This window comes from Habropoda laboriosa, unplaced genomic scaffold, assembly GCF_001263275.1.
Source record: "Habropoda laboriosa isolate 0110345459 unplaced genomic scaffold, ASM126327v1 scaffold86, whole genome shotgun sequence".
Lineage (NCBI taxonomy): Eukaryota > Metazoa > Arthropoda > Insecta > Hymenoptera > Apidae > Habropoda > Habropoda laboriosa.
The window spans coordinates 551,699-568,086 of NW_017100212.1; the positions used below are offsets into that span (position 1 = coordinate 551,699).

At 40.5% G+C, this 16,388-nt stretch overlaps 1 protein-coding gene across 1 annotated transcript; it reads right to left on the reverse strand.

The window, feature by feature from the left end:
• Window positions 1-2,243: 2,243 nt before the first annotated feature.
• Window positions 2,244-11,989, reverse strand: LOC108570800. The gene is made up of 6 exons (XM_017932707.1): window positions 11,978-11,989; window positions 10,482-10,531; window positions 10,003-10,326; window positions 7,552-8,280; window positions 2,912-3,083; window positions 2,244-2,324 (listed from the first exon to the last, which is right to left on the reverse strand). The coding sequence occupies exons 1-6, from the start codon at window positions 11,987-11,989 to the stop codon at window positions 2,244-2,246; spliced, it is 1,368 nt and encodes a 455-aa protein (XP_017788196.1).
• Between the last annotated feature and the right edge of the window lie 4,399 nt (window positions 11,990-16,388).

Sequence of the window (16,388 nt, forward strand, 5' to 3'; positions counted from 1 at the left end):
GCGTGTCACGGGAGAGAAAGAGATTCGATCCTATTCAGCGAGATCATATCGATCCTTAATAATCAGACCCGCATCAGGATTTCACTACAAACGATTCGATTCGATCTTTCTTCACGCCCGTTGCAAATTTTAAACTGGTTTCTGCGTGACGTAAAGAAGAGTATTGTCGTTCGAGTCCTTGCGATATTTCTTCAATGACTTCGAGTCATCTTGCGCGACATCAAACGACCTTAAGTGACCTTGGAATGACCTTGAACGACTTTGCGTGCCACAGAACGTCGTCGAACGACACGAACGACATTTTACATAAGAAATGATTACAATTTTCGTAGTTTCTCGACAATTTTCTCCTCGGCACAATGTTACCAAACAGTTGCGCATCGAAATTACAACGGAACCTGCGAAGCGAATACGTTTACTTCGCGAAGTCGTCGTTCCCGGTAAACGGGCATAACCGAGCACAATACACCTGCGATCGTGGAACAGTTTTCACTCTCAGAAACGACGGTTCTGCGTCGATCGCGCGGCAACTTCCCTATCGCGATCGAGTAAAAGTGGGTCTTCGAACGCAACGGAATATCTCAGGACTGATCGAGCATACTAACTCCTTAGAAACCACGTTGGAAACTGTCTCTCTCTCTCTCTCGTTCGTCCATTCACCACCAGGCAAACGAAGAAGATCGCAGACGGTAGATCGTCGTGTAATGTTGTGTTCTGCGTTGGACACCCGATTACGTTTCCTCGTTCCCCCGGCGCAATTAAACAAACTACACGCTGAACCGGGCCCGACCTGTTGCCAGGAGAACGAAATAGAAAGTGGCGCGGGTACACAGACGAAAAGCGTGGACGGAAAAGGGAACACGGAAAGAGGAGAAGATGGACGATGCGCGGCAGGACGAGGGGAGGGATCGAATATTCACGGAGAGCCTGTGCACTCGAGGTCAATCCTCCGCGTGCCCTTTCACTTCTTCCATTTCGGTCTTCCGGTTTGCAGAGAGATTCTCTCCTCTCCTCGGAAGTCGCGCCGCTTTCCTGTCGTCGATTCTCCGCGAAAAATAGCGGAACCACTCTGTCGCCGGGCATTGATTAATCGCTTTCGCGTATAAATACCTCTCCTCGTGGATATCCCGTTCCTTTCTGCACAGTTCGCGCTCTAGCCCGAGGATGAAAGTTTGGACGAGAAATTTTTTTTTTCCCTTTTCTCGATCGAAAACGAAATTTCATTCACTTGCAACGTGTTTCGCTATGTTTTCCTGCGGGGGTACAGGAATTCGCGTGGGAAGAAATGGTATTTAAAAACTTTCTTTTCTTTATCAAGGATTTTCACTCGATACTCGAGGAATTCCATTACGTCGACGCTTTCGACGAGTTATTTTAATCGTCGATCAAGCGAATGCACTTTCGTTGCAGCGCGTGGGCGAATCAGCTGGCTGATTGCTGTACACCGTGACCTTTTCCATCGCGGATAGAAACTCGGTGCGTCGTCCTGGGGACAGATCCAACGAGAAGAATGATTTCCCGTGAAATGCAAAGTGGCCGTGACCGTGCAAGTGGACTTTGTGCGATATTTATTACAGAGGCTTCTCGCTGCTCCGATAAATTGCACGTTATTTACTTCCGCTTTTCCGACGTGTTGCAACGAGATGATTGTTCTTATTAGTTCGCTCGGCGAGCAACTCTTCCTTCCTAGATTTCTGCTGAATCGCTGTAATTGATCAGGCTGAGGTGGTTTACGGGATACGTGGAGATATGCAAATGAAAGGTGTGATACGTGAAAATACAGCGTGGGAACGTGTGCAAAAATATGCGGGAGGTGTAGCAAGTGTATTGCAAATATTCTGTAACAATGGGACCTTTATTATTTAGACACTGTGATCGTAATTTAAATTACAGTAAACTGCAGGGTGGTCACTGGAAGACTGTATGATATAAAACGAAAATAACTTTTACAAACACATGTTTTTTAAATTTTTTATTGTTTTATTTAGAAATATAATTAATGGATTTTTTTCTCTTTTTTTCTCATTCCACAGCATTTTCCACGACCGTACGCAAGGTTTCAGGTCCTAAACGTCGGATTTCGGCTCGAATGTTCTTCAATTGTTCGAGGTTTATTTATGTAAACCCGTTCTTTCAAGTAGCCCCCCCAGAAAGAAGTCTGGTGCCGTCAAATCAGGTGAACGCAAAGGCTAAACAAATTCAGCATTTTTTTTTTTTCCGTATTTTCTCTGAGTTTGAATAATTCATCTTTCACTGGAATAGAAGAACTCACGTTGCTGGACATCATGCGTAGCCATTTTAATCTCCAAGGGATGCTCTATAGTCTACAAAAAAAGAAAATAAAAAAATTTGAAAATGAACAAGTTACGACTTTTTCAAACCATTCGGTCTTTCAGTGGCCACCCTGTATAAGCATTTTTTTCTATATTTTTCTGTCTTCAAGGACGACTTTTTTAAAGTTACAGGAAGTGATGGAACTTTTATATTTTATTTATTTTAAATTTATGGCAGTTAAATTTTTTTCTTTTTTTGGAGATTCACTATGCTTTCATGTCGTTTCCATCACAAATATTGGAATTTCTTAAAAAAACTAAACGTACGCGTATGCGTCTGTGTGTATATCAGTTAAAATCAATTTACAAGCGGAAAATATGTGACATAATAATAATACCAACTATATTTCTCCATACATTCTTAAAAAAAAGGATACAAAACACACGAAGTATGCAAAAATCGTCCAAAAACGAAACTAATTTTTTATCCAAGCCTCACTTTATTACCAATTTCCCATAAATTGCTGTTCCATTCTTTCATACGTTCACTTCAATGTGATACCTAGAACACTACGTAAAGTTCCCATTTTTCGGACAACCCGTTTTAGAACAAACCTCGGTCATTACGAACCTATTACTCGGATGTGCACTCCTGCGAACTCCTTATCTGACTGTATTGACCTTTTCTCTACCTCCCTATTTTCCGTCAAACGCTCTGCTATCTTTGCTACTAAGGATATCTGCCAATAAGAATCTCCAACTCTTAATTTAATCAAAATTATTACTTTGTTACGTTCTTTATCTACTCTCCTGCAAAACAACACAACTTTCTGTACTTCTTTATCTTTCTTTTCATTTATGTACCGACTTCGTAAGGATACTCGTTATACAGGGTGTCCCGTAAAGAGTGTAAGATTCTGAACAACTTTTTCCTTTACCAAAATGTTGTTCGAAGCTCCGTTTTTGAATTATTAACGAAAAACACTGGCCAATCGGAGCGCGCGTAGAGCCCCCGCTCAGGGACGGCCGAACGAAGATAAAGGAAAAAGTTGTTCAGAGTGACCCCAGCAACCCCCCATTTCCGGGTGTTACACTCTTTACGGGACACCCTGTATATAGTATTAATATATTTGTATTTGTAATGGAAATTTATTTCCGTTAATCAATTTAAATAAATAAATAAATAGAGACGTGCATTTGCCGGAACATCCTCAGTTTACCGATCGTTAAAACCTCCGTTTCCGTTAACAAGTCTACCAACTATCCTTAACAGAGAGGATTCGACGAAAGTTTGTTCGGAACAGACAGAAGCTGGCATTACCTCGTAACAATGTTTACGCTCGTGAAAGAATAGAAGAAGAAATATACGTCGTGGCGATAGCTAACGGAAGAAACTGGTCTCTCGATCGACAATTACAAGGCACTTTACACCGTGAAAAAAAGTTGCGTAAAAAGAAGAAAAGAACAAATCTATGCGCACCGCTTAGGTTCAATCGACGTTCAAGCGGCATTTTAATTACAGTACTGTTTTAGATCGACAAGTTTCACGCCGGTTTTGTTTCCTTCATTCCTCGCAAGCTGTTCCACCAGTTCGAACTTGAGACCAGTTTCACAATCTGCATACGATTCTGTCCAAGTGTTCCTTTCACCGGCGTCAGAAACCTTACAGAGTAGCAAAACGAACGATTTTTCCGTGGTTTTTGCCGAGTTGCTAGGATATGCCGCTTCGAGTGTCCTTTAACAGTTCACGTTTCACCGGAGAACAGCTGGAATATCATACTTTCTTTCTCTCCGGCTAAGAAACGATGGAAATTCCGGTGACTTTTTCACTTCCTTTCGCCGTCACTTGGTCCAAGTTCCTTTTTTTCGTTTTAATTCGGCGGAACTTGGAGGACTTTCGCGGATTGAACAAAGCTGCCGGCGCCTTTGGGCATTCCGGGGGAACGTGGACCCGCGAAAAGTCATTAACGACGTGAGCTGGGAATAATTGAACAGCTTTGGAGTGGATTTTGGAGATCTCGCGGAGTTATGCTTTAGAGGAATTTTACTTTCTTCCGGGTTTTCGAGATCTTGGAAAATTCAACAATACTACCGAAGACATAGGTCTTTTGGAACCTCGAGGAAGAATCTTCCGAATAAAAAATAACCCCAACTCTTAATTTCCTTCTTTCAATAAATATCATTCGTTATTCACTCAATTTTTAATTCTCTTCTAAAGCATAAAGTGCTCTGTTTAAAAAGTCGAGGTGATCTTCAAAAATGTATGCATAAACGGTTTATAAAAAATACCCCTAACTCTTCGTTTCCTCTTTCCACTAAGTGTCATTGATTCCTTATTCCCTCAATTTTTAATTCTCTTCTAATCTTCGCAAAGAAATATAGAGTGCTCTGTTTAAAAAATTACAGTGACATTCAAAAATTTATTCATAAACGGTTTATAAAAAATACCCCTAACTCTTCGTTTCCTCTTTCCACTAAGTGTCATTGATTCCTTATTCCCTCAATTTTTAATTCTCTTCTAATCTTCGTAAAGAAATACGGAGTGCTCTGTTTACAAAATCGAGGTGATCTTCAAAAATGTATGCATAAACGATTTAGAAAGAAAAAAATTATTCCAACATTGTCCCCTTTGAAATCATGTAACTTTTCTTTCATAAATTGTTTCATAGGAGTAATTTTCGAGTATGTAACTTCAAGTCGTTAAATTAAACGAATCACGCTGTATAATAGCAGTGAAGAAAAGAAGAAATATCACGTTCTTCGAAATTTCTCAAAAAATTGACACAATTGCGAAAAGAATAATGTTCACGCCGTTCGAAATCTCCGAGATACCTTCGGCGAGTCGCAAATGGGTATTCCAAGGTTCATGGGAAACACGGCTGGCGCGTGTTCGCGTGAACATCGTGGAAGGTGAGCGTTAACCTTCCTGCTTGCGCGCTAACCCGTCCCGGATAATAAAGCGTCTTCTCAGGACTTGGTGGGGCGGGAAGGAGAGGGAGGGCAGAAAAGATCGAGAGGATCTCGCGTCTCCGCGACTATAGAACGACTTTCACGACTTTCGAACGTTCAGCCGGTCATCGGACCTCGGAGTGAAAGTAAACGGGGAAGATGTGATCCTCGCGGCCGTGGCATTCGATCGTTACTTTGTTCTTGCCCGAGCTCCTGGCCGATCGCTTCATCCGCTGGACCGTGCGCTGCCTTAAGCCCGTTACACGCGGGCCAAAATCGATCGACGAATCTGTGAACTTTTTTTCCTTTTCTCCGACAGTGAACTGCACGTTAAGTCTTACGAAGCTGAAATTTGTCGATATTTGCGAATTATTGTTACGATAAAGTGTGCTCTGGGCTGCGATAATTTCTCACTTTTCACGCAAAATGTGTCAATTGGGTAATTAAGTGAAAATTACACTTTATCGAATGTTTCACTTTGCGAAATTCACTTTCTGTTTCACTCTCACTTTTGCTCATCCGCGAGAGAAAAGATCTGCAAACACACTTTGTTGCTGCTGCTTTTGTTTTCGTTCCTAGGCACAAAAGCGAAGATAGTATTGAACGCACGTATAGTCACACTTGTATTAAACTGCATAGTACTTAAACGCTTAATATAGCAACTAGCTGACTGAATTCTAACGAGTGGTACTTTAATTCGAATTCCTATTATCAACGACAACGTTTGTGAATTGAAATATTTCTTCGATTTCAGCAACGTGTGGTGAAATCGATGCTCGTGAATTTGGTAGAATTTAAATGGAACAAATGTAACAGACTCGATTTAAAGATCCCGATGTTGATCGAGGTTATTAAGTGAAAATCGACCCGTGTGGCGGGGGCTTAATTGGCCGAGCGCAGCCCGAAGGGGCCGTAATTACGTCGGCGAAGGAAAGTGCAGTACGTTTCGGTGTATTTTTACCGGGATCTTGTAATTGTCCTCTTAGTGGTCCGGTTAGCTTTTGGAGAAAGAAAGGGTACCAAGTTTTATTCGTGTGTATACAACAGCGATGTATGTTACAGAATTTCTTTTCACATCGATCTATCGATGATTTTGCGATGTCAGTGATCTACGTACTAATGTAATTCTAAGTTTAACTATATATATATATATGTGTAAATCTTTGCCATTGTTCATCCTTCGATGTAATATGTACAATTTAAAAGGATCTGTCGTCGCTTGAACCTAACTACGATAACAAAGGTGCAAAATACGATTCACAGTATTCGAACGAACTTTCCACGAAAAGGAGAGCCTGTAGCTGCTTGTCATGAAATAATAGATACAAAAAGAATTACTTTCACCGATGTCTGGGGAATATATTAGAGGCCGTATGCTAATCGCTCGAACACTCTTGCGTTCGATTCAAGAGAGTGATTGGACTTGAAACGATGCTTTTATCATCTTTTAGAGTTTCTTCGAACATCTGCTAATTATGGTAGATTTAACGACTGTAACTTCTTTTTAATCGAGACTTTTGGGGTTTCAGGTGAGTTTAATGGTTTTAATGGAGATGCAGTGTTATTAAAATGTTGGATATTACAAAAGTTTGGACGTGGCTTAAACATTGGGAGTCTTGACTAGCGATTCAAGCAATCCAGGTCGTGAAAGTGTTAAACCAACTTTGAAAATTATTATTTTCGAATGGAAAAAAGGATTCATCTGTAAAATTCATTCTCATTCTGTTGGAAGAATCTTAAGCTTCGCGAATCTTAAGCCTCACAAATCTTAATTTTCGCGAATTTTAGTCTTCGCGAATTTTAATCTTCGCGAATTTTAATCTTTGGGAATTTTAATCTTCGCGAATCTATCTTCGTGAATCTTAATTTTCACGATTATTAATCTTTGCAAATCTTAATTTTCGCGAATCTTAATCTTCGCGAATCTTAATTTTCACATATTTTAATTTTCACGAATCTTAATCTTCGTGAATCTTAATTTTCACGATTATTAATCTTTGCAAATCTTAATTTTCGCGAATCTTAATCTTCGCGAATCTTAATTTTCACATATTTTAATTTTCACGAATCTTAATCTTCGTGAATCTTAATTTTCACGAATATTAATCTTTGCAAATCTTAATTTTCACGATTATTAATCTTCGCGAATCTCAATTTTCCGGAATCTCAATCTCCCCAAATTCACCCCGAAAGAAGCATCCACAGTGTCCCTCCATCACCCCCAAACATAACCTAATTTCACATGGGAGACCGTGCAGCCGTCCTCCATGCATGTCAGTGTACCCGTAAAACCTTCTAACCTAACCAGAACCACCTTCGACACCGTTACCCATGAACATTCTGCGGGATCGCGATATTAATAGGAACTTGAAAAGTGTGATAAGGAGACGTCTGTATAGGCATGGTTCTAAAATCGTGCGGTGGTTCCATGGTATCTTCTTTAACGTCGTAACCTTGCTTCGGCTGTGCGAAATTCAGCGGCCAGCTGATCGAGCCAGTGTAACCGGAAGCTGGAGAACCACCTGTCGAGTAACCTGTTGTCACCTGTTGAGTCTGATAGCCGTTGCTCAAAGCAGCAACTGCGTTCGGTTGAAATTGTGGCCACGATTTTGTCATCTCTTGCAGCTTCTGTTGATATTCGCCTAAAGCTACGGTGTCTCTCAGAACAATTCCCTCTTTGCTGCCGCCAATGGTGGCCGTTGGAACACCAACTGGTACTATCACAGCTCCTTGTGGCGGAGAAATCACGTTTTTGTAGAGTTCCGCAGCTCTCTGCTGTAAGAGAAGCAGCTGATCTTTGTCCGTAGCGCCGGAAAAGTCCATGGCAGCGTTCGCCACTGAATCCTTGTCGATCGATCTCGAGGTGTAGAATTTTTGGCGATCGTTCCGTCTTTCGTTGTAGTTGAGAGCACTCTCCGCGTCGGGGAAGAACATTTCCGGTTGCGTGGATTCGTAGGAGTGTCCTGAAGGTGAATAGTCGGCGTCTGATGAGGTGAAGGAGGATGAAGAGTACTCTGGTTCTGACTGCTGGGGTTTCTGCTCCTGTTGGCTTTGATGTCTGTAATGATATTTTGGTGGTTAGCAGTGTAGGTTGGAAATAGGTATTTTTCAAGTTGGATTTTTTCGATTTTTGATGAAATTTGAGAGATGTACTCTATGTAGTTGGAGGAATAATATATGTAGAAATCACGACGAAAAAATGTTGACGGACCCAACGGGAATCGAACCCGCGACCTTTGGCTTAGCAAGCCGAGGCTTTGCGCGCTACGCCAATCACTCCCTCCGTATTCTCTCGTGTCGATTTCCTATTTTCCTTGTATGGAGGCCCCGATGCTATATACATAGTAAATAAAAGAATTGGTTTAGTATCTTCTCGATTTTTAATAAAATTTCGAAAATAAATGTACGAAGGAAAATATCGAAGGATATAATAGACCTAAGGTTGAATTGACACGAGATTGAGTTTAATATCTTTTCGATTTTTAATCAAATTTCAAGGATATAATAAACTTAAGCTTGAATTGCTACGAAAATCAGTTCGGTATCCTTTCGATTTTTAATAATATCAGAAAACTAAATCTGTGACTGACTGAATAACAAGCACAGTAAATAAAAAATATCAAAGGACGCGATAGATCTAAACTTAAATCGACACGAGAATCAGTTCACTATCTTTTAGATTTTTAATAAAATTTAAGAATTATATATATAATTAATAAACACGAAGTATAAAAAAATTCGAAATACACAATATATCTGTATTAATTTTTTAAACTAGGTAAGTAGTCCGGTCACCAAGGAGTTCGTTTCACTGTCCGCAGTAGAATATCCCGACAGTAGTCAGACAAGCTACGGCTGCACTACTGATGCTTCAATCGAAAAGCAGAAGTTTAGAAACTTTGTACGTTTCAGTATCGCAATATTAACAAATAAACGCTAATCTAATTGAACTCACTATCTTATCGCAGTATAATTAAATCCTCTGCAATAAATATTGATCTATTTATATGATAATATCGACCTCATTTCTCCAGTGACTAATTACACGAATCAATTAGAGGTCTGAATTAACCAAAAGCAGTAGAGACGTTCATCGTCTCATCTACTATAATATCGTTCCAGAAAACTAGGGCACGTCTCCTTTCTAGCCAACGCCTTTTCCTTCATTCTTCGAATATTACGTTGTCATTCAAATAGCTGCCGTATCTAAACGAAAAATAAATTATAGCGAACTGTGTTAAAAGAAAAAGTGTAACATAGATCTGTCTCGATTTCTAAAGTTACTCGGATCTATCTGCGCTTATCTTGAAGATTACTCGAATCTGTTTGTGTTAGGTTTGAGTAGTTACTCGAATTTATTAATTTTAGTTTTGAATAATTAGTGGAATCTATTAATTTTAATTTGGAAAATTACTCGAATCTATTAATTTTAATTTTGAAAATTACTCGAGTCTATTAATTTCTAAAATTACTCGAATCTATTTATTTTAATTTTGAAAATTACTCGAGTCTATTAATTTCTAAAATTACTCGAATCTATTTATTTTAATTTTGAAAATTACTCGAGTCTATTAATTTTAATTTCTAAAATTACCCCAATCTGTTTATTTTAATTTTGAAAATTACTCGAATCAATTTACCTCAATTTCTAAAATTTCTCAAAAACTCGCGGCCAAAATTTGGAAAATTACTCGAATCAATCTAAGTTAATTTCTAAAATGACTCGAATCTCTTTATCTCAATTTCTAAAATTCCTCAAAAACTCGAAGATTTCTCTCACCTCTCGCGGCCAAGTGAAAATGTGCCCTTGATCTGATCGTAAGGTACGTAACCCTTCCCGTACGTAACCGCGTGACTGACACCTTTTCCATGAGGAATCCGCACGTGGTTCACGCGTTCGTGTCCTTGATCGAAATCGTCTCCTCCATGTGGAAACGGTGGATTTACGTACACCGGTTTCTTCTGATGATAATGACCCGGAGGACCGTGGTATCTCTGATATTGAACTTCTTGAGACGATTTCCTATAACGTTGGGGACCCACAGATCGCCAGGGTGGTCCCATACGTCTCGTCTGTTGAGGTATCACCAGTATCACCTTTTTACTGCGGCAACAAACAAAAGAAAAAAAAAGAAAAAGAATAGCGTGAGAATAGCCTGATCTCTAGTTACTCGTTCGGTGATCACGTTACAGTGAAAAGTCGTAGTTTGACACGGTCTGGTAACGAGAGACGTGCGTTTAGCTCGTGTGAATACTCACGCATGGACGAGTAGAGGCTCGCTGATAGCCAGCAGGATGATACAGAAAGCCTGTGAACACGTTACGAGAGATTAATAGGTTTAATTAATAGGATTAATAGGAAGAAACGAGGTTGTGTGTTCAACGTAATAACCGATTGATGTTTAGTATCGGGGAACCTGTTGTCCCGTGAAGGGGATAATGGCCGGTGCTCGATCAGGCGGTCGACGAGTACGAGTAGCTTTGAACGCGGAGTGGGGAAACGAGGGTTGACGATGTCGATATTTCGGCAATTTCACGTGTGTGGATATTACCTGGACGTGTTGATACGTGTATTAACGAGAAAAACGATATTCGGATGTTTGTGGGAAATTTTGTGAAGCGTGGTATTTCGGTAGATAGTTTAGAAGGTCGAAGGATAAATTTTTGATCGTACCCCTAATGTTCCCTATTTTTTGTAACTTGAAAATATTTTATTTCTCATAGTCAGACCCTAAAAAATAAAACGTTCGTTTAACCTAGAATGCTTCAATGTTCGCCAATTTTAAATGCAATATTAAAGACCACCGGTAATCTCAAATTTTACTTCAACAAATAGACTCAGAGTGCTTCATACTAAAAACCACCAATAACCAAGCTCTACTCCAATAAATAATCCACCAATAACCAAACTCCACTCTAATAAATATATTGCCCTATACAAACTATTCTTCTAAGAATCCTTTTCAATATTCAACAAATCTCAACTCTACTCCTTAAAAACCACCAATAACCATGTTAACCACCAATAACCAAGCTCCACTCCAACAAATACACCATCCTATACAAAGCATTCCTCTGACGATACCCTTCCATATTCACCAATTCCATTCCAAAAACCACCAATAACCAAGCTGCACTCCAACGAATAAACCACCAATAACCAATCTCAATTCCAATAAATACACCACCTTACACAAAACATTCCTCCAATAATCCTTTTCAATATTCAACCAATCCCAACTTTATCTCTCAAAAAACCACCAATAACCAAGCCAACCACCAATAACCAAACTCCACTCTAGCAATTAGAGCACCCTATAAAAAATATTCTTCTAAAGATCTTTTTCAATATTCAACCAATTTCAATCCCATACTATAAACCACCAAGAATCAAGCTAACCACCAAGCTCCACTCCAACAAATAGACCACCCTATACAAATCATTCCTCCGACAGTACCTTCCAATATTCAACAAATCTTAACTCTACTCCTCAAAAACCACCAATAACCAAGCTCCACTCCAACAAATACAACATCCTATACAAGGCATTCCTCCGACAATTCTTTCCCATATCCACCAATTTCAATCCCATAGCAAAAACCACCAATAACCAAGCTCAGCTCCAACAAACAAACCACCAATAACCAACCTCAATTCCAACAAATACACCACCCTTCACAAAGCATTCCTCCGACAATACCTTTCGTTATCCACCAAATCTGTCCCTCGAAAAACCAGCAATAACTCCACTTACCGAGTACTTCATGATGGAAATCCCTAACCGTAAGTTAGAATCTCAGGGAAAGCAGAAGCCGTGAAGCGTGTTTGGTGATGGAATTAATCCGAAATAGCAGGGTACGCGGCTGAAAAATGGCCGCGTCTCGTTTGGTAACCTCTGTTCGGTTACTGGTTGCACCCAGGCGGTCGGCCGTGCTCCGTATGCTCCAGCCGGTGCGGACAAATTGCGGGAGGTCCGTGCAGGACTGTTCTCTTTTATACAAGATAAAAAGAGCATAATCGCCGGCCGGACGAACGAAGGAACGGTTGCCTCCCACCGGCACGCTGCTCTCCACAGGCCCTGAGAAAGAGATCGCGCGTCGAGGATCTCCTCGACGTTGGAAACGACGTTGTGGCGTGCCGATACGAAACGGACAGCCGAGCACCGTTCCACGGGCCGTTGTGATTTTTGTTTCGGGGGAAATCGGCACTTTCTTCTGCTTCGCCTAGGCGCGTTCACCAGGTGTCCGGGATACGCGCCGATACCACCTGAGAGACGCGAACGTACGGCGAAGCCGCGCCCCGTCGACATCAGGTGCTTTCCAAAATGCGACCAACAAGAACGAGATCGCCGTTCTACATTTCGCGGAACGAGACGTAGATCTTGTATGCTCGAACAGGCTCGATCGATCCTCGATTGTCCTCGGTTCAGGATTGCACAGGTACGGTGACGTGGGAAGATGCGATTGGATGACTTTAGTGGACATTTTGTAGGTTGATGATGGTTTTTGGGGAGATTACTGTTGTTGTACTAAATTGCACAGCGGTCTCATCTGTGGACTTAGGATTTTCAGGCATCTGTGGGAAATCTGAAGTGCAAAATTGCACAGAATGCAGGTGATACGAAATGACATAAGAATTATAGTGGTTTTTGTAACAACTGGTAGGCGAAATAATTTTTTATCCAAGTTCTACTTTTTTCTCAGAAATGTGAATTTTCGTAAAAATCTGTAGTTTACTTGTCAGTTCGCGAAGGGGATGCAATTTTTGTACAGATAGAGGGAAATTCGTAAATGTCTCTCAAGAGCATTTTTGAAGGATGACAGAATCAGAGAAAGCAAAATACGAATTACACCAACTCAGATAGAAAGATTTATTTGTTGAATTTGAGTTGGATGTTTCGTTGACACTTTGTGGTGACATTGTTACCATTTTGGTTCTCGATACAGGACAACTTTCGAGCGTATTAGAAGACGAATTGTTACACTTGCTGCATCGGTCAGTTTCGTTTGCTAAAATTCCTAACTTAGGTGGTATTCGAATTTTAAAAGTACGAACCAAGCGAGAATACAGTGTCTGGATATCTCTTTTACATAATTCAGCTTTATCTTCTTCGAATTGGAAGGAATTCAGGGCAGCACTGAAGATTGCACAATTTCGTAACACAGTTGCATTAACTACATTCGAATTTTCTCGCAATCAGCGGCAATTTATCGTATCGTATAACGAGGATCATCGATAATCAGAAATCTTTCCACTTTCCTCGTGCAACCAATTCTCCCTTCGTCTTTAATTAAAACAAATAACCAAACTTTCACTGTCAACCGATTCACCAGATTCTCCCCCTAATCCTCCGGCTTTTCTCCAAAAAGAAAATAACGAAGTTTCTCAAATTTCCATTCAAAAGCCTCCTCTCTCACGGAGAGCCATTCATCGCCTACTTTCGATGGCTCCTATCGCGTTTCAAACGCTCACTCTCACACTCCACATTATCCCGTGAAACTAGTTCACGTCCCTGCAAGCAATTACAGCCAGGAGGAAGTGACAAATGCGAAGAGAGTAAAAAAAAAAGTCGAAGCTGAAAGCGCATCTCTTTCGATACTCCGACGCACGATGGATGAAATATCATCGCTCAGCCGCGTCTTCTTCTTCCCTCGTCTTCGTTAGAAACCAACATTTTCACTGAAACAATTTCTTTTTTCTTCTTTCTTTCTTAATATATATATATTACAGCGGAGCTTCGTGTTCGTTACGGTCCACATGCACGAATTGTCTACGGTACGCGTCGGTGGTGTAAAAACCACGGACCAACTCCAATTAACTCATTCACGCGATGGATTTTCTTGCGAGCTCTGACGAACAGAAGAAGAACTTTTTTCTCGCGGCAAGTCATTCACTCCTGCGCCTCGAGTATCCACGATTTTCGAGGCGTATTTCGACGCGGAGAGAGAAAAAAAGCCAGACGGGTGAAAGCGATCGCGTTGAAAGTTCGGCCTTACGGACAGCTGTTTTTTCGTTCTGCGAACATTTGCATGAACGATGGAAAATCACCGGTCTTACACGATCGAGTACTCTTCGAGAGAGGAAAAGTTGGTTTTATTAGTGGAGCTTGGATTAGACATACTGGTTCTTGTTTCTAGGAAAAATCGTTTATTCGAAGTAGACGCAGTTGAAGAGTTTGTGTAGATTTGAGAAAGATTGACGATCGCTTATCAAACGCCAGATAATACGGTAACAGTGAAATCTGTTGGATTAGTAAACACCACTTAGGAGTTGTGACGATGTAAATGGCCACTTTCTAACCCTCCCCCATGGGACTACGTAGAATTCCCGTGAAGCAGTCAGCCTTGATACGACATTGGAAATTGTTGTAGAATTTGCGTCCGGGGAATGTCGGATTAACTACGCTCCATCGAGACGATGACGATGACGTGAACGGAACGTCACAGTGACGCAAAGTGTCTTCATAATTGATATGGAGCAGTCGTTGTTCGTAAATATTGCAATGCACTCACCGTTTATGATTAACTATGTTGTATTGTGTCAATTTTTCACTTCCTACCCCCGAAAACACTGATTCGTTATATGTTAATCTTGACGAAACTTCTGAACACTTCGAAACTTCCTAAACTTGACGATTCCTGTGATTTCTCACTCCTAACCTTTCTAAACCTTTGAGATCTTTGTTGTTTATCAGTGGTTAAGGTTTAGTTTCCACGGTAAACCTGCGTGAATTATTCTATCGAATACAATAATAGCATAGAAATATGAAGTTTTCTTAATCATTTTGTTCGAATTTTCATTAGGCGTACACGATTCCTTATGCAAAAGTGAATAGAAAATGTGGAATAAAATTTTTCCCTCCGACGCTTAGTTTGAGAGAAAATCGACTTTGAAAATCCTTCGGGCGCGTTTCCATGAATATAACTAAAACGCTATTTTCTCAGAAACTAAGCCTCGTACGAAAAAATTGTATTCCACATTTTCTATTTATTTTTGCATAAGGAATCACTTCCCGCTGGTTTCTACAATACTTTCGGTATATAGTAAGACAGTTGAAACAGCCAGGTTCAACGAACTTCGTTAAAATACGAATGAAGTTCGTGTATAGAGAGCATGTGTTATTCTTAACAAGCTGAACGAAAGTGGAGAATTTCTGCAAAATAACTCCCTAACGAGACACGAAATCCACGGAGAGAGAGCACACGATTTGCACCAGAGAAATCGAAGAAATACAAACGCAGTCCTCCACCGTCCGATACTACGACGAATTAATTTCTATTATATCAGTCGCGGAATATTTCTCGTACATTATCGATCGCTAGATCGCTAGATCAGTCCGCGTGAATTCCTCAAGGTGAAAGATAAGACAGTTGCTTACAGATCGCAGGATTAAGAGGTCCTTCTGCTACTTTCTAATAATATCGCGGGGGGGTTTCGTTAGAAATGCAAAAAAAGTAACGAACCAACTTCAAAGTGTATTAACCGCGAGTCAGAGAGGAAACTTCCTGGTTTCGCGACAGCGTGTGATTACTTTGTGGATTTCACGGGAGCTCGGTTAATTTCGGTTTATTATGTCAGGAAGAACGGAAGAAGGAAAGGAAGGAAGTTTTCGAGGCAAGTGTCCGTGGCGTTTGTTTCAGTTTCCTCTGTTTCTCGCGAATAATAGAAACGCGCCTCTGGATCACAGTAATTTCTTAATCAGTCTAGATTTTATTTCGCAAAATCAACTTTCTCTGCGAAAGTTGCGCGAATTTCCTCGTCGACGGTCAATATAACTGGTCGTTCGATCTAAATTCCGGAAGAGGATCATTTTCGCGGGTACTGCACGATCTATCAGGCGAAAAAGGGTTTAATATACCGAAGTTGACGTCGATTCTGCGTACCGATGTTGTTCTCTTCCTCGTATCGTCATTATCTGCCATTATTCTATTCACCAGTCCCTAAATTGGACTTCACACTTTCTCTACATTTTCCCCGTAATAGTCCAGGCATTTAAAAGGAGCGATATTACGCTGTAATCGCTGTAACAAATCGAATTTGTTATTTGAACTGAAACGCTATGAATATACATTTCGATATCTCTTGAACCTCCTCGTCTACCTTCAAAGATACTTAAAAATATAAGAAAGTCGTTTAAAAGAAGAAGAAACGTCCCTGAAATGAAA

Excerpts from the sequence above, each read along its gene's own strand:
- LOC108570800 (XM_017932707.1), bottom strand. Across the intron at positions 3,084-7,551 it reads ATCCCGCAGAATGTTCATGG|GAGAGTAGATAAAGAACGTA; the intron begins GTAACGGTGTCG and ends GTTGTTTTGCAG. Across the intron at positions 2,325-2,911 it reads TCGCAGGAGTGCACATCCGA|ACTATAGAGCATCCCTTGGA; the intron begins GTAATAGGTTCG and ends CTTTTTTTGTAG.